This window comes from Embiotoca jacksoni, unplaced genomic scaffold (assembly GCF_022577435.1).
Source record: "Embiotoca jacksoni isolate LCO1_2020_lvr unplaced genomic scaffold, fEmbJac1.0.p SCAF_12, whole genome shotgun sequence".
In the NCBI taxonomy this organism is placed as follows: domain Eukaryota; kingdom Metazoa; phylum Chordata; class Actinopteri; family Embiotocidae; genus Embiotoca; species Embiotoca jacksoni.
In genome coordinates this window covers 13,214,332-13,239,042 of record NW_027185252.1, presented here as the reverse complement: position 1 = coordinate 13,239,042, position 24,711 = coordinate 13,214,332, and the positions used below count along the sequence as shown (strand labels likewise).

Here is a 24,711-nt window from a genome sequence, read left to right as displayed (position 1 = left end):
GGTAACAAACTGGAAGAAAAAAAAAACGGAAAAAAAAAAACAGCACTGGATCACATTATGTCACTGTGACTGTTAGTATAGCATGCATGGTCAGTGCCAAACATTTTCTTTTGTGCCACTCATGTAAAACTGCAAAGGGCCATGGTCACAATATTCCCCTGCTGCCACTATGTAGTTAAGACTTTGAGTTTTCTGAATCAGGAAATGGGAGACGACTCTGGTCAGTAGAGCAACTTGAACCAATCTTTTGGTTTATGTTTTAGAGTGAGAACTGCTCATTGCAGAGTAAGCTGCAGAATTAATACTTGCAAACACTGGTCTTTTTTTTTTTTTTTTAGCTGTGAAAAGAAAAGAACAAAGTATTGTTCATTAATCATCACCTTATTTATGAATTTAATTTATGGGATTTATTTTGAAATGCATACTCTATCAAAAAACACCGGTCGTTTTGAAACAAATGATCGGGCACATTTATTTTTCTCACTCTACGAACTCCTCTCAATAAGTGTTTTGTTTTTCTCCTCGTTTCTTTTACAGCAATACACTTTCTTTTTCTTGTTACAGTGATTAAGTATTTTGCCAATGTCTGTTGTCTATAGAGCGGGTGTGTGGTTTTTTTTTATTATTTTTTTTTATTTAACCATGACTGCCAGGTTTTCTTGATGTTTTGTTTTGCTTTTTGTTAGGCTGGATAGAAGACAGTTAATTAACATTGATCCTGAAATCTTTTTTGTTGCCAAAACTCCTGTACAGCCGGGGTGTGCAATTTAAGATCGATGCATCCCCCCGCCCCCCCGTGGACTGTAGAAATTCTTTGAAGCTGATTTAATCATATTTTTTTTTTTATTTTTACATTTGTCACATGTATGGTTTATGTTTAGGTATTATGACTGAAGTAGTCAGAAATTGAAGATTAGCTCCCAGTCTCATCACAGATTAGAACCTTTAAAAAAAACAACAACAACAACTGCCACTCATAACTCATGCTTCCAGGTATTGTTATGGGATGTTGAAATGTTTCACCTGTAAACTGGATCAGACTCACTCAGCCCCCCCCCCCCCCCCCCCCTCCCACCCACCACCCCCCCCCGGCAGCTGCTGTGTAGTTTCAGACCTACATTTGAGTACAGGGACAACTGCAGAGAGAGTGGGGGGGGGGGGGGGAGGGACTCGTAGAGGGTAAAATCTCATTCTTTCTGCAGCACCTGCACGAGAAAAGAAAATGTTGGTCTCAAAGTCACACCGAGTCAGTGAGATGATCTGCGGATGAGCTACCGAAACTCAAAACCCAGTTGCTTCATCGTTCGACGGCTGTTATTGAATATTGATTATGTGATTCTGTTGCAGTTCCTATGGGTGTGATAAGCATTTTTCTTGCATTTGACAAAGCTGCCAACCCAGTATCAGTTTGTGTCAGTTGTCTGCCATGTCTCCTGGACCGACACACCTTTTGGTTTTTGTATGCTAACCTCTGTTGATAAAATGTTTATAAGATTTATTTTCGCCAAAGATATGCAATTGCATTATATATGGTATTACAAAATATTAATAAAAACCTGTTCTTGTTATCTCTGTTTTGTTGTATTTATCTCCTTAAATGTTGTATTTTTTGTTATCTCCCAGACTCTCCTCCACGAATGCCTACACTTAACATTAGTAGCCTACATTATCAAAGTTCTTTTTTTTTATCAACATTGACACCTGCTTTCAAGGCCACGAGACCAGCAGTCCAGCTAATAATGGGTGTCGAGTTCTCAGTTTTCACATCACCGTGTTGCAGCTGGCAAATATTTCCCACCAAGTCCAGCAGTTCAGCTCTGTTTTGACTGCACAAGCTGTGCTCGGCCCTACGTGTGGCGGCCCCACCACACTTTCCCCTTTTTCTTCTGCGTTGTTTTTTTTTTGTTGTTTTTGTTTTTTTTGTTGAATGCACCGACGTGGCAGGCTGCCAGAAATGCACCTCGCATTCATGTAAATTCCGGGGCTGTGCCAGTGATGGATGCATCATCAAATGTGCTAACGACACTCTTCGCTGTAAGTTAATTAGTCATGGAGGACTGCGGGATGAACACAGTGTGACCCTGAACAAGGGCTTGTCTGACTAGCCTCGGGCCCATTGGCACAGCGCTATTGTTCAATAGAGTCCTGTGTGTGGACTGGAAGAGGGGGGCTTCTCCCAACTGACTGCCTCAATTCAGCTGGAAATCAGAGCAGCATCACCCCCCCCCCCCCCTCCTCCTCCTCCTCCTCCACCACCACCACCACCACCACCACCTCTCCCTCCCTCCCTCCCTCCCACACGGCCCTAGCAACCACGCCACGCCGCCAGTTGCCAGGCAACCAGACAATGCCGGAGCCACTGGCTGTGGTGTGAGAGAGTTTGTGTTTTTGCCTGTATACATTTTAGATCGGGAATAGTGAGACGGCAGCAGGCGGAAATAAAGAAGTAGTGATAGTATGTGGTAAAAAAAAAAATAAAAATCTAAAGAGATTATTATGGATTAGGTGAAATTAATCGTGTAGGATTTGCGCCGCGATGGATGCATTAGCGACATGTCGTTTCGCTTGCGGTCTAAATGAGGTCATGTGCGCTTTAAAGGGGAAATCACAGAGACTATCCTTCGCCGTGCTACAACCCGCTTGTGATTTCTGACCTTGTTTTCGTTCATGCAATCCTACAGCAGTGAAACTCGGCAGTCTATAATTTAGCAGCCACGTCGGTGTTTTAATGCAAACGGCATTAAGGTTTCTTAATGGTAAACATAATAGAGAAGAGAGGATGTCATAATAATAGAATCTGTCTTGTCTCTGTGTGTTTGTCTGTCTGTCTCTTTATCTATCTAATTAATCTATCTATGCGTTGTGGACCTCCGGCCGCTAGGCGGCGCCCTGCTATCAGCAGCTCACCACCATTCTGCTCTGTGACCTCTGACCTCTGAGATCCTCCTCGTCCCTGCTCGGCTCTCATTTGAGGGATTTTGCGGCTTGAGCCCCCCCAAAAAAAAGAAAAAGAAGAAAGTATTCGTCGAGCTGAAGGGGGTTTGAAGGCTGGTGCTCGACCTCGACAGCGGCCACACCCCTCACTAGTTCACACAGTCTGCGGGTTGTTTTTTGTTTTTGTTTTTTTTCAGGGCTCCTGTCAGAAAACAAAACCCGCGTGCGTCGCTCGGATCTGTTTGTGCTTCTCGACCTGTAAACAAGTGAACAACATCCGGCTCTGGAAATGACCCGCCGGCGTAGAATCAGATGACCGACGTCCGGTTCGTCTCCCCCGGACTCGTGACCGACCTTTTCCGTCACTATGTATCCCGGGTCGGTGCTAGTTGACGATAAGTAGCCCACCTGACTCATCCCGGTCACACCTGGAGCAGCGGAGCAGCTCACGTGGGAGATCGTTTGTCCTCCTGCAGCTCGTGGTTGTTGTTGTTGTTGTTGTTTGTGTGTGTGTGTGTGTGTGTGTGTGTGTGTGTAGCATCAACGTTAGCGACCGCGCAGCGGTTCCGGCGACGATATGGCTAACGTGACAGACCTGCAAACCAAATACAGCAAGCTGGCACAGGAGTATTCAAAGGTAAACAAAAAACAAACAACAACAACAACAAAAACACTCTACCTGTGCTCACCTGTTGAGAAGGTGACGTCACGTGTCGTTGTTTTGATGCGCTGTTGTTGACGAGAACGCAGAAGCTAATGTTGTGCTAAATTAGCGTTAGCTACCTGAGCACCTGAAAACACGACGCCGAGATGTTACTCGGATATTCACAGGTACACACGTCCGACACCGGGGGGGGGGGGGGGGGGGGGGCAGAGCGGACCGAGCAGGACCTCTTGTCGTATCAGAGATCTACTACAAACTGGGGAGTTTAACAGGATTATGTTGCTGAAGCTAAACGTGTCTTACGAACACAGTTGTTGTTGTTGTTGTTGTTGTTGTCATGGCGGGTTTTAAGCTCGTGAGTTTTGCTGCATTATATTTAGACTATTTAACACACAGTTGTCGCGCGGATGTCTCATTTGACTCATTTAGCTGTAAACAGTTTTAATGGTTCGTTTGATGATCACGTGACGCCTGTGTTTCCTCTCTCTCTCTCTCTCTCTCTCCACGTGCCCTTTGTATCCGTGTCAGCTGACATCACGGAAGTGAGAGCCACTTCCTGTTTGACTCTGATCTCCCCATTAGTCAAGCACCATATCCTCAGGAAGCGCTGACTGTAACTGTCACAGCTCAGTCCCGTTGTGCTTAATTATCTATTTAAAGGCCGCTAGTCACACTGAGGAGCACCGAGTTTTACACGTGTTGCTGATTCTTTACATTATGTGGAAAAGTTTATGACAAACAGCAGCGCACACAAGTAGAGGATATGTTTTCTGTGTAATGAAGGCCGATGTGAATTGAGCTTGATGCGGAGAAACACAGTATTTATTAGCTTTAGTCCTGACCACGTGAAACGGCAGACGTTTTACGTCTTGTTTATTTTCCTCTGTGTGTTTTCACAGCTCCGTGCCCAGAACCAGGTGCTGAAGAAAGCAGTTGTGGACGAACAGGCCAACTCTGCCTCACTAAAGGTAAAGTGACACACTGAATACAAAGAAATAAAGTAATGATCAGAGCCACAGCCGTAGTTACTCGTGTACACGTGTGAGAAATGAGCCACAACTGCGATGTTTTATGAACTCGAGACTGCAGTTGATCAGAAGCCGTTGTTTTGTGTATGAATAAATACTACGTTTGCTGGCTAATCTTAAGGCCTGCTGGAGATGTATTGTTAACAACTATATGTTCATGTTTGATAAACAAATCCAGACGGTTACCTAATCTGAGAAGTACTTGCTGCAACGTTGATGTTGGTCATGTACCCTGAAGACAACAGAATGACTTCAGTGTGACTTTGAGAAATTGATTTGCTAAATGTGTTTTTTTTTTTTTAAGAAGACACGTACAGCATTGTTCAGGACCACATGAGTTATTCTTTGTACTCCTTTTTGTGTCTCATCAGGAGCAGCTGAAGCAGAGGGACCAGAGCCTGAGGAAGCAGGAGCAGGAGATGGACAGTCTCAGCTTCAGGAACCAACAGCTGGCCAAGAGGGTGGAGCTGCTACAAGAGGAGCTAGCTGCCAGTGAAGCTAAGGGCAAAAAGGGGAAGGTGATCATGAGGGGAAAATAAGGGAGTGGTTCCATGGTTGGGTGGAGGGAACAGGATGTATGGTGTATTTTTTTGTAACGGTCTTAACTTGTGTTTAATGGCAAACATATACGTTTTAAGACAGGTTATGGAATTTGCAAGCCCCATTAATAACTATGACAATTACATGCTACTGTTTTTTTTGAGTGAATAAACTATTAACAGCTACTGTATCTCCTCCAGAGTAAAGGAGACTCTCCCTCACAGCTTGGCCTACAGACGCAGAGTGTTTTCGATGAGGATCTGCAGAAAAAGATAGAAGAAAACGAGCGACTTCATATCCAAGTAGGCAGCCGTGTTCAGTTTATACTGATCAGTTCTCGTTCTTTTGTATGTGCGGTATTTAAAGTCATCGTACGGGGGGGGGAGGCCATGCATGTGATGGCTCTGTTATCTGCTGTGTACTCACTAGTTCTATGAAGCAGATGAGCAGCACAGGAGGCAGGAGGCTGAACTGAGGGAACGACTAGATGTGCTGGGGAAGGATGCCGAACAGCACCAGACCGTTGTGGACGGACTCACAACGAAGTACGTGGAAACAATTGAGCGGCTGCAGAGCGACAAAGCTCGGTTAGAGGTGAGGATCACCAGGAGGAGAAGGAAGTACATTGTGTGATGGTCAGTTTTGATAAATGTTATTGAAATGAGTGTGTTTTCCCTTTGTTTCGACAGGTGAAAGCACAAATTCTGGAGCGGGAAGCAAAAGAGTGTAGGATGCGAACAGAAGAGTGGTACCTTTACTTTTCCTTTCTCCAGTTTGATTATAATTTAATCCGCCGATGAAGGGAGCGAATTGGGCGCAGAAAAACGATTTTTGTAGGCAGTGCATTGATATAGTGTTAAATTTTCCATGGCAAGTTTTAGATATCAGTATCCTTAATTTCACCAATCAGATTATGACTTACTTTGAAACACATTCTCAATACTTTAATGTGTTTTATGATGCAAACCTGCAGGACACATTTTTGCACATTTTAGTTTTACTCTTAGACTGACTTAGATTTAACTACACACTGTATTAGCCATTGAAATACATAGTTTAACCCACTAAACCTTTCTCGGTCTCTCTCTGCAGTCAGCAGCAGTTGAAGCGAAGCCAGTCGGAACTGAACAGACAGGTGAAACAAAGCAGCAGTGTAATCCAGGAGAAAGTGCCCTTCAATGACACCAGTGAGTTTTTGGAACGGAGCCTCTTGGACAAAACTAACCTGCTACAGAGCAGACATCTGTCTGAGAGCATTTATGTCTTTGTCACTGATACCATAACAACATGCCGACCTGGAGTCAGCAGGGTAACGCTACACCAAACTGTAATATTCCACTGAAGGAGGCAGGAGGCTGAACCATTTATACTGTGTTTGTCAAGTCAATAAAGTTCAGTGTCGGGCCTGAGCCTCTCCTTTGGTTTAACTGCTTTTCTCTCCTACTCTGCAGAATTTAGCGACTACAACAGCCTAAATGTGCCGTCACACAATCGAAGGCACCAGGTGAGTGAGAAAACAACATTTTTTTTTCATATTGTGTGCACTTTTTTTTTTTTTTATCTTCTCTATGCTGCTGTGACAAGTAAATTTCCCCACTGTGGGATTTATAAAGTCAAATCTAATCTCATTTTACTGGGTGTCCTCTTAATACACAGGTGCACCTCGATGTCTATACCTCCTCAGTAAAATGAAAACATTTTGTTTGTTTTAAAATGCAGTTTTCAGTGCCTTGTCCAGCTTTCAAAATGCTGTTACTTTAAACTGTTAAGCACTTCCAATACTTTATTTGTTAAGTTGTCTGTAATACTTATAACACAGTTATGTACAGTTATTTCTTAGAAAGCATACTAAAGCAGCTGTGTGTGTGGATTGTCCTGTCTCTCTGTGGATTCAGCTGAAGGCCCGGGATGTGTCCGGTCAGGCTCTGGGCTTCATCCAGGACCTGGTTGCTGCTCTGTTGAACTTCCACTCCTACACAGAGCAGAGAGTTCACATCTACCCCTTGGACTCCTCCATCGAGCCCATCTCCCCGCTTAACCAGAAAGTGAGGCCGCTAGACACTAGAAATACAGACTCTGCCAAATCTGATGTGTGTGTGTGCACATAAGTTTGCTCTACATGTGGAGAGGGACAAACTTTGCTAAATAATTTTTTGCCTTCTAGTTTTCTCAGTATCTCCATGAGAATGCTGCCTATGTGCGCCCCCTAGAGGACAGCTTTCTGCAGTTACACCAAAGCATCACAGAGGACACCGTCACAGCACTGGTGAGTTTTGGGCACACGGACATTTGGATGCTTGTTTATAATAATGGAGCACTAATTGTATTTATTTGTTTTTTTGTTGTATTGAAGGAGACTGTGGTCAAGCTGAAGAGTTTCACTGATAATTTCTCCTCATACACACACTTCCTGCAAAAGATTCTTCCCTACCAGCTGAAAAGGTCAGTTGTGTGTGTGTGTGTGTGTGTGTGTGTGTGTGTGTGTGTGTGTGTGTGTGTGTGTGAGATACAGACGTGGAGTGGAGGAAGCTGTACCGATGGCTATCTTCTTGTGTTCCTTTCAGCCTGGAAGAAGAGTGTGAGGCGCCTCTTTGTACTGCTGCCCTCTCTGCGAACAACCGGGAGCTGCAGGGTGACATCAAGAGCGTGACATCTGTGTTTGAGAAGCTGCAGAACTATATGAACCTTTTGGCCTTACCCAGTAGGTTAACACAGGACATTTGAGCTCTTTTTGCCTGAAAGTTTATCGTTTATCTCAGGCAATACTCTGTTGACTGACTCTCAATACTGCAGTTTATTGTTAAACTTTATTGTCCAAAATGCCATTGGTGCAAGCAGATACCGATGTATCTGCAACAGGCCAATATCGACCGATAAAATCGTCCGACTGTTAAATCAACTAATAATTATTTTACATATTCATGTCAATAATTATATTTTTCTTGAGACGAGAAGCTTTCAAATTTACTCTCACAATTATTACATTAATATAAAACTGCCTAATGTCAATTATTCAAGCTGAGCGTAATCATTTTGCTTCATCGTTGCTTAATCTGTATACGAGAAGCTTTCAAATTTACTCTCACAATTATTACATTATTATAAAACTGCCTAATGTCAATTATTCAAGCTGAGCGTAATCATTTTGCTTCATCGTTGCTTAATCTGTATAAAAATAGCTGCAAGAAGCTAACAAATTAAACTCATGTCACTGTTTCCACACCATTTACCCCAGTTTGAGGTTGGTTTGGTGCTCTTTTAATGACTTCTTGTTGTGCCCTGTTCTGCTATGGTTTAATGGCACATGACTGGGAGATCAGCGCCACCAACTTTTTATCTTGAGGCGCTTATCTTCTGATATTTGACCAACCACATTTCAATCAGAATCTTTTGATATTAACACCTTGGATTTAGTTGCAAGCCAAACACCACAGCCAATAAATGACTCTTTCTTCTTCACGAGGTGTATTTCTAACCTTGAACTGGGCTTATACCATAACATTGGTATAGAATGAACAGAAATAGACTGCTAAATTGTTCATCTCAACCATATGTATAATAATGAACCGTTGGCTAAACCGTCCTGATTGTGACAGCTGTGTGACGATAAGACATGCTTGTTTTACAAATGTGTGTAATGTGTCTCAGGTGTTCGGCAGGATGCCATGCCACAGAGCAGCACCTCGGCTGTCTTCACCCAGCTGGCTGCCTGCCTACACAGTCTTCATGATGCCATTAAAGGTGAGCGGCACTGTTTGCCATTCACGCGCAGCTCGACGATTCCCTAATTCCACTGATGAGCCGCTGTTTCCATTCATAAAAGTCAGGCTTATTTTCTGTTGTCTCATTGCACCTCCAGCCCTCTGTTCAAGACTAAATATCCAGAGGCTTCAGTGTAGCATCTATCACACTATGACACAAAATACAAGTAGGATTTTCTTCTCTTTGGAGAAGAGTCACAATTGTACAGCAGACTCATTTAGTGGAAATAGTTTTATGTAACATATACCTTTGTCTTGTTTCTTGAGCAGATAGTAACTCTGGTCAAATATACACTAAAGACCAGCGTTTACATATTGTGATACTCCGTAGCGCAACATTTACACACCAATCTGTAAGAAAGCAGCATAAAACGGCTGCCTTTTCATTTCAAAAGGTGATAAAAAAATGACGCACCGAACCGGGGTAGCTGAAAGATGCCTTTAAAGCCAGCACATGCTATAAATTCATCTCTTGCTGTTCTCTTTCCTCCTTCATTTCCAGAGATGTCAAAGCATTACAACCAGAAGGGTAGCATCGAGCAGGAGCTCCCCACCGTCACTCAAAAGCTCTGTACCACCACAGAGTGCCTCCTGGGATCTTTGGGTTCACTAACCAGCAGCAGTGGCAAGGTACGGTCAACAGGGGGCAGGCAGCCGCCAGGTTTATATCTCCTTGTATCCGATGTTTAAGCGGTCTGGCTTTATTTTTTAGTTTTAATGCATAAAGGCCTAATTGTGATTGGGTTTCCACTGCTACTGGTTCACATTGGTAAATTGCCACTGATGTGATAACACAGAACAGCAGGACTCAGGTGGGCAGTGGTTAAATGTTGGAAGATATTGTCCAAATTACAGTTTGTACAGCTGCTCCCCAGTCAGAGTAAAAGGATACATCGAGTGAACTGCTGGCTGAGGCGTGTCTGCTCAGTGGGTTGGGTTGCTGCATTGAGCTTGTTTAAGCAGACAAAAGCGAAACTGCTCAGACATCTCTTTTCCTGCACACGGTGATGGAGTCATCTCCGTCATGTAAACAAACACCCACTAATTTTGAGGCTAAAAAGAATGCTGAGTATCAGCGTTGAGCAATGTAGATATTATTTAGTGTTCATTCAGCTAAGGAAGCTGCAAAGATCTCTCTTTTTTTTTTTTCCAATAATATTATGTATAAGAACAATATTGGTTTTTTTTGCAGATTGCCACTTTCTTCAGCAACAACTTGGACTTCTTCACCTCACCGGGCTACAGTCCAAGAGGCAGCACCGTGGCTCTCAACCCCTTGCAAGCAGAAAACATGCTGGCCAACAAAAAGAAAGCAGCTGCTTACATCAGTGCTGTCAAAAAGGTGAGTATGTTGTTAAATCTGCTGGTTGTTCCCAGGTCTCGTCTGATGACAATATGTGGCCAAGTCTTTCATCTTAAAGCCCCCAGACTTTGACACACTGTCCACTCAGATTACAGCAACTGTAAGAAACCCTTTGTGAATATTTCACATGTTTTAGGCGGTTTTATGTCTCTACATTTACAATTTTAAGGTTTTATCTGCTTTTGCCGCTTTTGATTTAATTTATTTTTTTCTTTTTGATACCAAGTACTGCAGGAGTACTACTACAAGAAATGAATACTTTAAAAGCATTACATGTATCTTCTTTCAATTAATAAATGAATAAATACATGTTCTCATCATATTATTGTTCTATTGGTCCGTACAGGCCAGGCCACAGTCTGTTCCATACAGAGATGCCCTGTCTAACCGTCGTATCCTCACCAGCTCCACTGAGAGCAGAGAGGGTCTCACTCAGCAGGTAAAACACTCAACTCAAACACTCTTTTCTACAAACCATTTGAAGATTTTACTTGTCACTTTTAAAAGTTGCTAGTAAAATCTAAGAGCTACAACCAAGCACTCAGAGTTACGTGGACAATATAACAACGTATGAGTCGGTGTGTCAGCCAGGTTTGGCTGCCGCAAACAATTTATAATGAGAGAGAGATAAACTCAAAAATGTGTCCACATACAATTATGTTTACTGCGGGTTTGTGTTCTCTGGGTCACACTGGGATTGATTGAAGCAGGAACTGAAGACATATGAAAACTGGAAACAGCAGAACAGCAGTGTCAGTGGCTGCTGAGAAAATACAGAGAACTGGTGCAAAAATCTGAAACTGATGCAACACGGTCACGTAATACTTTAGATGACTTCCAGACATTTGCTCTTATGGGACAAGGCGTGAAGAATCGAGAGGTTTGGCTAGTGAGCCTGCGAAATATTCTGTTCTGAGCAAAAACAAGGTGTGTCCTTTGTTCCATATCAATCTGACACTTTAGCACCATGTTTACAAAATATTAACTCACAGAAAAAGAATAAAAAAAAACATGTCGCTAATTGGATTTTTTTTTTTGCAATTTGAGCCAGCAGTTTTGGAAGAAACAATCCAAAGAACTCAGGATAATGAGTCAGTTCCATCTTTTAAACTGGCTCTATTTTTTTTCGAATCATTTTTCTGTGATAAGTATCACTTCCTATGATTCCTCCGATCAGACGAAGGCTGCTTTCAACAAATGTAGTGTGTTACTGCGAACATTTCTTCCTAAATACCGTTTCCTTTTCACTTCTCCTGACGGTTGCTCAGTCCGCTCTCCACCAGCTCACTGTCCACTCCTGTCCCCTCCTGTCCTCTCCTGTCCTCTCCCCGTTGGCGTCCTGCAGGTGCAGCAGAGCCAGGAGAAGATCGCTCGGCTGGAGCAGGAGAAGGAGCACTGGCTCCTGGAGGCCCAGCTGGGGAAGGTGCGCTTGGAAAAGGAGAACCAGCGCATTGCGGACCTGGAAGCGCAGCTCTCGGCGGCTCTGGGGGGGAGTCCAAACTCCCAAACAGCTGGAGCCGGCACACTCGCACAGAGCCACGAGGAAGCAGAGACGGAGCCGAAGGCCACGGGGAAAGAGGCGACGCTCTGCACCAGCCTGGTACAGTCACTGCTCAGGCTTCTGTTCATTTTCGCTTGCAGAGGAAGTTTTGTGCCCGTGGCACTGATGTCTGATTTGCTTCAACAAAGGGAGTATTATTGTTCTTTTCTTGTCGCTCCCACGCTTGGCAAATTTTTGCTTAATAAAACTCAGACTTCCAATGTGCTGATGGGGCAGAATAGAAGAATTCTGTTGTTTATGCAAGTCAGTGCAGAGTTCACAGTGCAGACATAGTCCACAGCTGTTTGTTTTACACGTCTCCGCACGACTTGTGTTTTAGCTTTTATTGTTGTTGTCTCCAGTCCAGTTTGTCCTAGCAGAGGCCTGTCTGTGCTTGAGCTGGATTTTCTAACATCTGACTTACCCACTGTTTTGTCACCAGGTTGGCATGTTATGCACAACACCTTCAGTTGAACACGTGAGTTCCCATACACTGACTTCAACAACAACAAAAATTTAAACAGGCAGTTCCTAAATAAGAAAAACAGTATTTGAAGTCCCAATGCTGTCCGGCTGGATGTTGCGTGTGTGTTTGCAGGTGGGAGATGAGGAGTCCAGAGAGCAGCTGATAAAGACTCACTACATGGCCAGAGTAGGAGAGCTCACCACTCAGCTCCAGATTTCAGACAGCAAAGCTGTGCACTTTCACTCTGAGGTAAAGCCCTTACTAAAGTGTTGATCTCACTAATTGCTTCTTATAGCAAATAAGTGACCTTTTCATACCACACTGCCTTTCTAACGTTGCACATCATCCGAGGAGAGATGCAGAAACTCTGACATCCTCCGTGTTCTCTCTACTTTGGAAATGTTTTTTGAGTCCAATTATCACCAAGTGTTGCCTTTTCTTCAGAGAAGCTGACACACTGTGCTTTTAGTATTATGTTGGGTTTGATCTCAGTGACATCCCATCACATTGTGGCTAACATGCAAGTCAGTGGCCTTCAGTTTGTATTGTTCCAACAGGAATGCAGCTGATCTTGAGTCAGTCTCTCAGGCATTAAGCTGTCGCTTCTTTTAAATTGTGCATTTTGCCTTTTACACTCTTCTCAAATATTCCCATCACTCAGAAATCGGTGCTTTTCTTGCAGCTTTGCAGCAGATCTGTAAAGTGTGCCAGATTGTCTTTTAAATCTATCAGGGGACAGCAGTTGTTTACTTCCCTTCTTCCTCTTTATAGTGTCGAGCTCTGGCGAAGAGATTAACCATCGCGGAGAAATCACGGGAGACGCTGAGTGAGGAGGTCAAACTGGCTCATCAGAATATCACACGTTTGCAGGTAAAATGCTGTGTCATTGTTAAAGAGCTTCCCGACATCAGCTCGCCCTCCGACCAAGACACCTTTCAGATGGTAACTAGTGTCTTTCATACAGGACGAGCTGGCTACGACTAAGAGGAGCTATGAAGACCAGCTCAGCATGATGAGCGACCATCTGTGTAGCATGAACGAGACTTTGAGCAAACAGAGAGAGGAAATCGACACGCTCAAACTGGGCAGCAAGGTAGAGCATCAAGAAAGACGTTTGCTGTGTCTCATGTTTTCCTTTTTAACGCGAGCTCCTTTCAAAAATATTTGCCATGTTGGTTTACTCTCAGGTTTGTTTTCAGCTGTGACACACCGACAATCTCCAAATAAACACATATAAATAGGAGTGATACGCATCCAGGCTGGATGTGGCTGGGGAGGATCAGCCGGCAGCGAAATGTGACATTGCGGAGTCCGTTATGAGGGGAACTCGGAGGTCATCGGTGGCGTTGTGCTTGCTACCGAGTGTGATGGGAAAAGCACCTGCTGGAGCCATCTGAAAAAGTCGTTAGGCTCGAGCCGCAGTAAAGCAGAGGCCTGTGTGAGGCGTGCATGTTGCTGCATGTATGCACACAGATGGCTGCCTGTCAGGAAGTTGCAGGACAGAACACGTTCGCCATCTAAAGGGGGCGATTTTCTCTTGAAGGCCAACAGCCAGCCTCAGCATGTTTTTAGGTTTCGAAACTAAATGCAAATCTGAGCTTTCTGAAGTTACTGCACCTGAATGCAACACAGAATGTGTTTTAGATTTTCTCTAAAACTTGGATGGTTTTTTTTTTTTTGTTTCCCACAGGGAAATGCTAAAAAGAACAAAGGTCGCTAGAGCAGCCTGCAAAACTCCGGCTCCATTTGGCATCACAAAAGGGCACCTTGGGAGGAGATGTGTGCTGTGGAGCCTCACAGCAGCATCTTGGTACCAACACTGTCACCGAACCACAGGATGACTACACGAGCCTCAGATTCCTCTGCTGTCAAACAGTGACAATACAAATGAACCGTTTGGTGGCTTGAACATGTTTGACGGAAGAAAGAAAAAAAAAGAAAAAAAAGTTTTGTTTTCTCCTTTTTTCCTCGTCACGGCACCAGTTATAACATGATTTACTGAAAAAAAAAAAAAAAAAAAAAATGCTTTCTGAAACTGTAGCGGAAGTTCCTGCTCGACCTTTGGGGTCAAAGCCTGGTTGGAGAGAAACAGCTTTTCCCAAAACGGAAAAGTGGAAGGAAACAGCTGAAGCAGTTGAACTCGGGAACAGTCACTGAAGTCAAGACTTGAAGACCAAACCCTGTTAATCAATGTGTGTAGTTTCCTGCTTAATGTATGTGGGAGAGCAAATGAATCTGTGGGAGTAGATAAACAGAGTAAATGTCGGTGTGGCTGTGTGTGCGCCGAGCGTCGTCTCATGTGACTACAGCAACAGGCTTTACAACAAAAGAGTATTGTTTTACAATTACATTTTGTTTTTTTGTTTTTTTTAGATCAAATTTGAGATTATTGATGCAAGTGGTTCCAAGGGCCTGTATGTCTTACCTACAGCATAGTAACCCTTCTAACGCGTGCATATAGTACAAGCTTCTGAAAAGAAGGGCTTTAAACCTGGATGAACAACTAATAAAGACGCACTTGAATTCATTCCTCGTGTTAGAAAAACGTCGAGTCCCACGGGAGCGTAGAAAAGAAAAGATGTCTGCCTTGAAGCGCTGATTACCTGTTTTTACCTTGATGAAAAAGGGACGGACAAGTCGGAACTCGTGGGATGGTGTCAGTCTGTCTCTGAAGTTACTCTGTAACGACGGTCGGTTTCATCACCAAAGTTAGCGTGGACGTGCACTCAGAAGCCCGGTGTGGCCCGACAGTCGCTAAATTCATGTTTTAATATGTATGGGCAAAAAAGGGTTAATGTGAATATACACTCATTTGAAAACCATGTAATTGTACTGTATAATTTCTAAATATATATATATATACATACATACATATATATATATATACACCAAAAAAAAGCATTTATTCAGAGGTTCAAATTTTTTTTTTTAATTTTCCACACGTTTTTCACAACTTGAATCTGCAGTTAGTGTTTGTGTGTCTTCTTTAAGGCTAGATTACTGCAAAGTGTCATAAAGGGGATTGGCCCGCACTGGAACTGGTGCTTAGACAATTCGTGCGTCATGGCAGAGGCCACTTAAAGTTTACAGTGAAATAGAGCCTCTCTGGCCTGTAGTGACATGAGGTAAATGAACAGAAAAGCCCAGCAGTGCTTATGAGCACTTCATTCAGACCTCTTGTTTGCCAGTCTACAGCTGCCAGCAGACCTTTGAACACAAAGATTTGCCAACGCCCTATACACTGATTTAACAACAACAACAACAAAAAAGTTGTATTCTCACAATGTAACCTGTTGGAAAGCACATATAAATATGTGAAACAAAATAAAGACTTTGCTCAAAAGAACTAAATTGTCCACGTATTCAGATTCACCTGTTTAATAGTGATCCTTGTCTGACCAAACTTGACATGCTGCATCTCAGGGAGGTGGAGGAGACTGGGATTTTAAATCGTCTGTAATTAAATGGAAAAAAAACCAGCCTGTTATACACCCTAACCACTGGGAAATGAGGCAGCACCATTAGCTGGAGACAGGAGAAATGCAACATCAGATTTTGATGCCGTCACTTGTTTTGGAAGGAAAAACGTGTCACATTATTTGAATTCGTGATGCTTTCAAGTACTCAGCTGCGGAGGTTAAAGTAGTACAACTACTACTAAGCACCACTTGTTTGTGCTAGTAATACTTAAACACCAAACCCTTGAAACAAAAGATTTTTGGGGGTTTCCTTTATTTGCCTTTTTGTAATTTTAGAAAAACCATGGTAGCAGAATTAACATAACATATACATACAGTAAACGAGGGACATTTAGTGTAGCAGTGTAGCAGTGGCCTTTCAAAATATCATACTTGAAATGGTGTATTGTTATAAATTTGAAGTAAGGAGTAATCGTGGCAAGATAGCTTTTTAAATACGTGAATCAAATAATGAAGAGACAAAGGTTGTCTCCTTTTATTCTATGTCTGATAGAATAAAAGTATGAGAATATACTTAATATTTTATTTGTAATCCTCTGGTAGGTATTGTAATTTACTCTTTTAATTAAGTACATCCTTTGTTAAAATTGTACAACTCAAAGTCAACCAAATTTAAACCCAAAAACTGAATAAAGTCAGCATAATAGCATTCATAAATCAAAACATGGTTAAAGCATGTGTACATTATGTATACCAAACCATGGATTTATGATCATTAGAAGTATTATCAGAATGATTCAGCCTTGAGGTATAAGTTTGTTGTCTACTCACTCTCTCACTTGTTGAGATTTGCGCGCCCATCTACAAGTTGTCATATGTCCTACAGCCTATGAACGCAGCAGCGCCCTGTTCAGTCCTGTAGTGTCCCGCTGGAGGACAGTCTGCCTGAACTCGGGAGGGGGAAACGCTGCGCTGTTAAAACTCCCAGGATTTACACTCTCTGCCATTTTGAGCGGACGACGTCGGAGTTCAGACGTGTCCATCAACCGGTAGTCATGACCTGAACGTGTGAAGACCCGCGGTGTGGTTGTTTTTTTTTTTGTGTGAGTATCTGTGCCTTTATGTTGCAGCCACGTCTGTTTAGGAAAGAGAGAGCTGTGATAGTTCAGATCCGAAACCACCTCAAAGTGGTTTTGGTTTTGCTCTTCGTAAATGTTGACTCGCTGTGTTGTCGAGTGAGCGGGCGCATGTTGTTCTCATTTAAGCGTTGCGACAAAGCGCAGTCCGACAAAAGTACAAGTGCAGTGACAAACTTTTACTCTTTGACTTCATCCATCAAAACAATAGCGCGGGCGTGATCCCAGGAGTGGGCCTCTCTGTCCGGGACGCGGGCCTCGCTCTGTTGTGGATGACAGCACGCTGCTACTGTTTTCTTTCTCCAGTTGCCATGGAGGGGGCGAAGAAAACAAAACAAAAACAACAAAAAATGTTTACCGGTGACTCGTGTTAGCTTGGATGTGTTTCCACCAGAAGGATACAACTTATCTGCACGAGTAGATGACCTACTAATGCGTAGGTTCAACAGGAACATCTTTTTAAACAAGACTATACGCCGAGATTGTTTGAAACGTCAGAGTGCTTTTAATTTGAAGTGAGGCTTTTAATTTGAGCAAGTGGGGAAAAAAAACGGAAGTGACAGTGTTTGCGGGAAATGTGATCTTCTCATTGAAATGAGGAATATTATATGTTAAATTAGTTTTATACACACTTCAGGAGAGTGCACTTTGGTTTTGTCCATATTTAGAGCCGGTCTGTTATTGTTTTGTCCCTGAATGTTTGAGATGAAAATGACTCATTGCTACTTGAGTAAACTACACACCTTTGTCTTCCGGCTTATTTGTTTCAAGTTTCTAAACTGGAACAAATCTGTACAATAAAATCGGGGAAATGAAGTCTATAATTAACCGAACATTGATTTATTCCGTTTGTGAGAGGACAAAGCTGCGGCACACTAACCTTCTCATCTGCTTTGTTTGAGGGGAGGACAGAGCTCACTTTGCAGAGTGTCACTGTTGGAAATGGGTCATCACATTTTCAGCTCTGCTCTAGATTACACTGTCATTGTGGTCAGAACAGTAGTACTCTCTCATCAAATTAAATGGGACCGTGTCTTATGTTGTTTATTTATATATGTATATATTATATGCTGGGAAGGAAAACACACAGTATGAGTATACAAGAAATATCCAGAGAATCCAACAGGAACTGGGCTCATTTAATCAGGAAGTTAAAGTGTGTGTGTGGTTTGGTTTTTTTTTAAATCTTTTTTATTTAGCAGTTTTATTCTGAAACCACCAGAGTTTCCCCTCAGTCATCATTTGTCAGTAAATGACCATAAGTGATGATGGACCACTTCATATCCCTGTCGGATAGTTTCGTTGTTGTTCCCTTTTGTGGACTGCGAGCTCTCATGATATTCGGGACAGTTTCGCACGACAGGTCAATGACTTTTGCCGGTTTTAAGAACTGATCCGTTAACAGATGTATCTGTTTTCTCATGCACCTTTGAAGCGCTGACTCCATCAGACCGGTCAATTTAACCGTGATGAATAACCAGACGGGCCTGAATTAATGACCCCGTAAATCTGCTGCATTTTTGAAATGTGGTGAAATGGCATTAAGATAATATTTGCTGTCAGTCCAAGCGAATAGAGCCCACTGGTATTTCCTGTGTGCAAAGCGGCTTGTCCCGGAGGAATGTGTGGAATGTATTCTTTTGTCCTCTGTAGATTTAGCAGCTTCTCATTTCTGTACTGCCTGCTAGAGAGCTGGGAAGAGACAGCTAAAATGAGTCTGATAAAAAAGAGCCTGAAAGTTTGTGAGGAACCCCCGCGGAGGACTCCTCCTTCTCTCTGAATCAAAAGCTGATGGATTCTGTAAGTCGGAGAGGATGGATGAACTCGTGGAAATGTCTGCCTGCCTTTACAAACATCCTCTCATTAGAAAAATGTTCTCCAGTGTTTGACTGAGGAGTTGTCAATCCACTGCCCTGGATCAGAGCCCCCACTTCCCTGTTTATTTATAGCTGGAGGAACTTTCCGCTGGATGTCTCCGCCATGCGAGTCATGGCTGTGATCTTGAAGGGTGGAGGGAGGCTGTAATTGCCGCTCTCTGCCCCCCCCCTTTTTTTTTATGATGAGATGAAGCTTTAACATTTTGTAGTGGCTTTTCCGTGGGCTTTGAGTCTGATGTTGCTGAGAACAGAGCTGCCAAACACATCAAAAGACAGACTGTGATTGAGTCGCGGGGAAATTAACTGCGAGATTTTATAAAGATTAAAACTTGTTTACTCTCTGACCACAGTGAAAACACCCTGAATCTCACTGCTGTTTGTTCCCATGCTTGTTCTTCAACGTTTAATTCTTATATTGAAATATGTTCCACAGGTTGCGCATTAGACAGGATACAACATTCATTTTCTTGAGATTTAACCAGCTTTGTTCCTTTCCGAAGTTTCATGCCACACCACCTGCTGCGCCACGTTATACCTGGTTCTCACGGCAGACTTCATGCTGTTTAATGAAGCAGGAACTTTGCTGCTATGGCTAACTGTTCTCACACGCATTTTAGAGCAGGCTTCGCAATTAAATATTTAAACTATGCTCATTTCAAAGCAAAGTATGTCTAAAATACACCATTTAAATTGCAAAAGCTTTGAAGCACCACAACTCTGAATTCGATGCTCTGTCCTCTCTGCACTCTTTAAAAAGCTGGATTCTAAAAAAACTTTTTCAATCCTTGAAGAAACTGCTGTGTAGATTTGGTTCACGTTAACAGTTTGAATGGCAGAATCGATTTAGTAATACATGTCTTAATGTACAATTACAGTCAGGATCACATGTTTTACTGGCCCCACAGTCTACCGTGCTGTGTACTTCCCTGTATTACTTGCAGAAAGGATCTAAATAAAGAAAAATGGAAAAAAATATTTGAGCTGGCATTATATTTAATATCTCTCATATGACTGACACATGCATAAAGATGCACATGACTGTCTGAAATATATCACTGCAAATAGTTCAGATACAAGTCTGATGGTTAAAAAAAAAATTCCCCGGAGTCTACTATCGTCATATCTTTACAGCTGTAAGATAATACTCCATGAAATACTGTTCATACTACTCAGATTGAATGACTTGCCTGGCTTTTCAGTCAATAAGTGTCTGAACTTATGAAGCTAAAAAATAGATTTATACTCCGACTTCACTAACACCGAACTGCAGAATGATGACTTCAGCTTTTACATCAGCTAAATCTTATTTAATTGTTTTGTAAACAGTTTCAAGGTCACTCATCAGTAAGCTTTAATGGAGTACCTTAAGGAAATAAGCTTGATTTATATCCTCAAGAGCTCTCCTTACTACAGACAGGACAAGTGGAGTTGTTCCTGCTTTTCAAATGAGAGCTGATCTGTTCAAGATTATGATATTTTATCTGAAATTAACGAGACTTTTTTTTTTGTTGTTGTCCGATTCTTCTTTTCTTGCAGAGGAGAAGGCCTCAGAATCGGGGGGGGGGGGACAGTTAATCCAACAAAGGAGGAGCTGTTGTTTCAAACCGGTCATCTGACCTCTTCAGCCATGTGCTCCACAAACCATTCGAACTGGGTCACATTTGACGATGACAACACGCCGCTCTCGTCACCTCAGAAGCCCTTACAGTCACCGGGGCTCATCAAAGCATCAGTACCGCGGCCCAATGGTCTGAAATTAGTGCTTCCTCCGATCAGAGATACTTCCTGGAGCCTCAATAGTTCCCTGGAATCGCCTCAAAGCCACTCGAGTCTTAGTGGAAGCTCCTGTGTACCATGTAACACGCCCTTTTGCACTCCTGTGAGTGGGGTTCCTGACAGCGCGTCCTCATTTCACTTCAACTCGTGGGAAAAGAACGACTTCTTCCGGAGTTTGTCCAGCACATCTACCACCTCGGTCCCCTCTCCTGCGCCAGTGGCCCTGAATCAAACCTCAGATGGACCGAGCCCTTTCCCCTCATTCCAGGGGAACTCAGGACACTTTAACCCCTTCTGGGATGGACCTCGACCCAGTGTAGATGTGGGCAGTTCCTCCTCAGACTCAGAATCTGACAACAGCCTCCCGCGCTTCTTTATTCGGACCAAAGACGGAAATGAACCTCCGCGTGACCAATTCCAGAGCTCCTTCTCCTTCGTTTGCCACAAACTGGAGGGCCTACGAGCCGAAGGGGAACAAGAAACAGACTCGGAAAGAGACGGGGAGAGGCAGCTGAGTTGTAAAAGTGAGGTGTTGAGCGACAGTTCATCTCAGTTTGTTTGTCGAGGTCTGTTTCGTAGCCAGAAGAGAGACGGCTGGTCTGTCATGCTCAGGATCCCTGAAAAAAAGAACCGCATGTCCTCTCGACAGTGGGGGCCAATCTATCTTCGCCTTTTGCCAGGAGGCGTGCTGCAGATGTACTACGAGAAAGGCCTGGAGAAGCCGTTCAAGGAGTTTCAGCTTCTCCCTCAGTGTAGGCTCTCGGATCTTAAACTGGAAAGTTATGGCGAGCCCCGCAAGGTCCTCACAGTCAAGGTGGAACATTTCTCCTACACGGAGAAGAAACGATATCACCCGAAGCTGGAGGTTAGTCATGAGGCGGAGGTCGACCAGCTGCTCAAGTTTGGCTCCACGGTGCACGATGAGATGGAGGACCTGGTCGTGTCCATGGAAGAGGAGATCTTCAAACTGTGTGTGCCCCACCAGCAGAGGCGGCACTACGAGGAGCAGGAGCTGTCGTTGCAGATCACTGATCACATCTGGATACAACTGGATAAGTTCGGGGGAGTCATAGAGCGGACGGCCTTCACCCAGATTCACTGTCTTGCTTTTCTGAACGGACTCGGGGACTGTTTTCTTGCCCTTAATGATCTCGGTTTGCTGCACTTCGACTCCAGCTACGGGTCGGAGGAGGGCACTGAACTCTGGATGGAGATCGCCGACTGCCATTTTCACAAATGTGTGAACGAGTCGGAGTTTCAGAGGTCCCGGCTCATTAAGTTCTCACCTCCCGACGCATGCAGGGTGGAGCTGATGCGGTACAAAACGACAGTCTTGGGTTGCACAGAAATCCCCTTCTCCATCAAAGCTGTGGTCACAGTTCAGGGTGCCTATGTGGAGCTCCAGGCCTTTCTCAACATGTCCGCCACCTTCCCTTCCTCCTCGAGGGTGTCTGACGCTCACCACCCACTGTGCGAGAATGTAGTGATCCGTGTGCCGGTGCCAGGCGACTGGGTCAAAGTGACACAGACAGTGGCTTTGCTGCGACAAAGGTCACTTAAGGCACGGATGAACAGAAATGCCTGCTTGGGCGCGGTCAGCGCTGCAGATTCGCAGCCCGTCATGCAGGTGTCGATTGGCACCGTCAAGTACGAGAATGTATATTCAGCCATCGTGTGGAGGATCGACAGACTCCCGGCGAAGAATGCAGGTAACGGAGGAACATTTTAACATCGTCTTCTCGTCAGTTTTTTTTTTTGTCTCTTCGCTTCGTCTGCACATGCACAGGATGTCTGTCACTCTTGACGACCAGTGTCCTTTGCTTTCTCCTTTGCAGCCGTGGATCACCCCCATTCATTTTCCTGCAAACTCGAGCTGGGATCTGATCAGGAGATCCCAAGTGACTGGTACCCTTTTGTCACAATGGAATGTGAAATTATGGGCGCAGTCGTGTCGCAGACCAGGGTGAAGTCCCTGGGCACGGTGAACGACATCCAGCCGCAGAAACACGTGACCAGTTGGACACGCTATCATTGTCAGGTAACACGTTTCACCAGAATGATGTCTTGCTCAATCCAGATAATGATGAGAAAAACATCGTTATTTTTTTTGGGTGCAAATAACCGAATTTGTTTATCTTTTAGGTGGAAGTGGAGAAGAAATGGATTGAAACAGAGTCGCAGAAGCAGTCTGGCTGTATGACGCAGTGATGATTAAAGAAGCTCTGACGAGGACCTTTTCCCTTTGGTCCAAGATGACTTTCAAAAATCTTCTTATCGGTGAAAAGGGATGACAAAAAAAAATGAACAAAATCGATGGCGATGAGGGACTTTCTGCTTAAAATTGGTGTCAAATTCATCTATTCACACATAGCCTGCTAGTGTTTCTCCTAGAGGTTAATGGATTTGTATCCTTTTACTGAGACTGAATTTGTCTAAACCTAATAAACAGTTTAACACAGTACTCTTGCCTAGCACTTTACATCCAATAGATTTATTAATTGTAAGATTACAGTTTATACGAGTACTGTATATAAGCTTGCATTTGCATCGTCTGCACTGTCCTCCAGAATGACCTTAAGGAACACGCCAAATGGGCAGCATAAGATAAACAACTTAAGTAAAAACCAATATTTATTTTGTTTGACATAAACTTATTGCCAGCAGATGTTTTAGATCAGGCTCTCATGTTTCTCAGCAGTGTTTAGAGTTCACATACCTCCAAACTGAAGTGGGAATCTTAAATTCGATGTTGCCATGGTATGATGAGCTTTGTTTGTTGTGTGTTGGGAATTGTATGGTCTGTTTGTGGGTAAATTTCGTATGTCAATAGTGTCACCAAAACATTTACAAAGAAAACAGCAGTTGCAGTTTGAAATATGACCCAACTCTGGAGCAGGTTTTGAAGTAGTTGCAGTGATGTAGCAGTTACACACAAACTCCTGAAGTCTTAAATTTACTATGCAACTTAAAATACATTACTTTTGTTGCTTGTCTTGAACTGACCTTCGACTTTATACCAAGGTTGTACTTTGGAGGACTGTAATTTTATTTAAAGAAATCAAAACTTTATTATGTGATGTTTTTGCCTCTGGGTTGTGAATAGGGTGGATCAAAAAGAAAAAAAAGAAAAGAAAAAAGAACAATGGTGATGGTTCATAGTGAACAACGAGTTCTTCAATGATAACTTTGATGTATGTAGTACCTGGCTTACGCTGGATATCATGTACATGAAAAGTAAAAATGGAATTAAACCTGAGCGACTCGTGGTGCTTCTTCACAGCTGTTTACACCCCTGGAATAAAGCTTGTGTTCACTTTTACCCACTTTTAAGGAAAACAAATGTAAACTTCATATCTTATTTATAGTATACAAGAGCAAAGATGTTTTATATTCACACCTCACCAAGTGTCAAAACACTGTCTGACTTTTTACCTGTCATTTCTGCTTTGTTGGAGAGACCGAGTAGTGTAGTAGTAGTGACACACTGCTGCTCAATAAATCACACCAGATTTATAGGAAACTGGTGTTTTATGTGCTGCATGCTGGGTTTTATAAAGCTGGATAGCACACAGGTACAGAATTTGCCACTTTGAAAACACACTGCAGACAGACTGGGTTACACGTATTTACAAAACTACACGTGCGACAATATTGTTCCGTGCCGGTGTTTGATAATACAGTTTAGTGTCTTTGGGTAACTATACTCAAGGGATTTTAACTCAGGATCTGGAAGTGATGCATTCAAGGACCATTAAACACACAAGATTGAGATCAAAGTTTCACCTGGCTCAACAAAAGTCCATTTATTAAAATGATTTAACTAATGATTCATAGTTAATTTGATCTTTGTCAAATTATTATCATTATTATTAAATAAATCATGATCTTACCATTAATAAAATGATATTGATAACCACAACAGTTTTTTTTTGTCACCACAGGGGGCAGTGTTTGTGACAGTATGGTTTACTGGTTATTTTAAGTACATAAATTGAATTAAAGAATTAAACACATTTAACAGTGGTTACATATGGGTTTAAAGATAATCTTCATCTTCATTCTAATTCATAGAAAGCCTCTGAGTCCAGAGTAGTTTCATGAAGTGACAGTTAAATGCCTTTAAGTTTCAGCAACTGTGGTACCCATGGGAGTGTCTCATGTTGCTGCCTTTCAGCTGCAGCGCTCTCATCCTCATCAGAGGAGTCAA

At 43.0% G+C, this 24,711-nt stretch overlaps 2 protein-coding genes across 2 annotated transcripts; both read left to right on the top strand.

Moving 5' to 3' along the window:
• The first annotated feature begins 2,915 nt into the window (after positions 1–2,915).
• ppp1r21 (protein phosphatase 1, regulatory subunit 21) lies at positions 2,916–14,823 on the top strand. Its single transcript, XM_069144934.1, has 22 exons — positions 2,916–3,571; positions 4,498–4,566; positions 4,998–5,144; positions 5,367–5,468; positions 5,596–5,760; positions 5,856–5,914; positions 6,259–6,353; positions 6,618–6,670; positions 7,062–7,211; positions 7,331–7,432; positions 7,520–7,608; positions 7,731–7,867; positions 8,815–8,907; positions 9,430–9,557; positions 10,120–10,269; positions 10,637–10,729; positions 11,636–11,890; positions 12,273–12,308; positions 12,429–12,545; positions 13,068–13,166; positions 13,261–13,389; positions 13,987–14,823. The coding sequence occupies exons 1-22, from the start codon at positions 3,512–3,514 to the stop codon at positions 14,014–14,016; spliced, it is 2,358 nt and encodes a 785-aa protein (XP_069001035.1). The 5' UTR covers positions 2,916–3,511; the 3' UTR covers positions 14,017–14,823.
• A 1,849-nt stretch (positions 14,824–16,672) lies between these two features.
• ston1 (stonin 1) lies at positions 16,673–22,963 on the top strand. Its single transcript, XM_069144932.1, has 4 exons — positions 16,673–16,818; positions 20,265–22,213; positions 22,340–22,542; positions 22,647–22,963. Exons 2-4 carry the CDS (start codon positions 20,356–20,358, stop codon positions 22,710–22,712), a joined length of 2,127 nt encoding a protein of 708 aa, XP_069001033.1. The 5' UTR covers positions 16,673–16,818; positions 20,265–20,355; the 3' UTR covers positions 22,713–22,963.
• The last annotated feature ends 1,748 nt before the right edge of the window (positions 22,964–24,711 follow it).

What these genes read in the sequence shown, in the direction of transcription:
- ppp1r21 (XM_069144934.1), top strand. Translation starts at nt 3,512, where the DNA reads ATGGCTAACGTGACAGACCTGCAAACCAAATACAGCAAGCTGGCACAG. An exon ending in TGGCACAGGAGTATTCAAAG is followed by an intron (nt 3,572 to 4,497) that starts GTAAACAAAAAA and finishes GTGTTTTCACAG; the next exon opens with CTCCGTGCCCAGAACCAGGT. An exon ending in GAGAGGGTCTCACTCAGCAG is followed by an intron (nt 10,730 to 11,635) that starts GTAAAACACTCA and finishes GGCGTCCTGCAG; the next exon opens with GTGCAGCAGAGCCAGGAGAA.
- ston1 (XM_069144932.1), top strand. Translation starts at nt 20,356, where the DNA reads ATGTGCTCCACAAACCATTCGAACTGGGTCACATTTGACGATGACAAC. An exon ending in ACTCCCGGCGAAGAATGCAG is followed by an intron (nt 22,214 to 22,339) that starts GTAACGGAGGAA and finishes TCTCCTTTGCAG; the next exon opens with CCGTGGATCACCCCCATTCA. An exon ending in GGACACGCTATCATTGTCAG is followed by an intron (nt 22,543 to 22,646) that starts GTAACACGTTTC and finishes TTTATCTTTTAG; the next exon opens with GTGGAAGTGGAGAAGAAATG.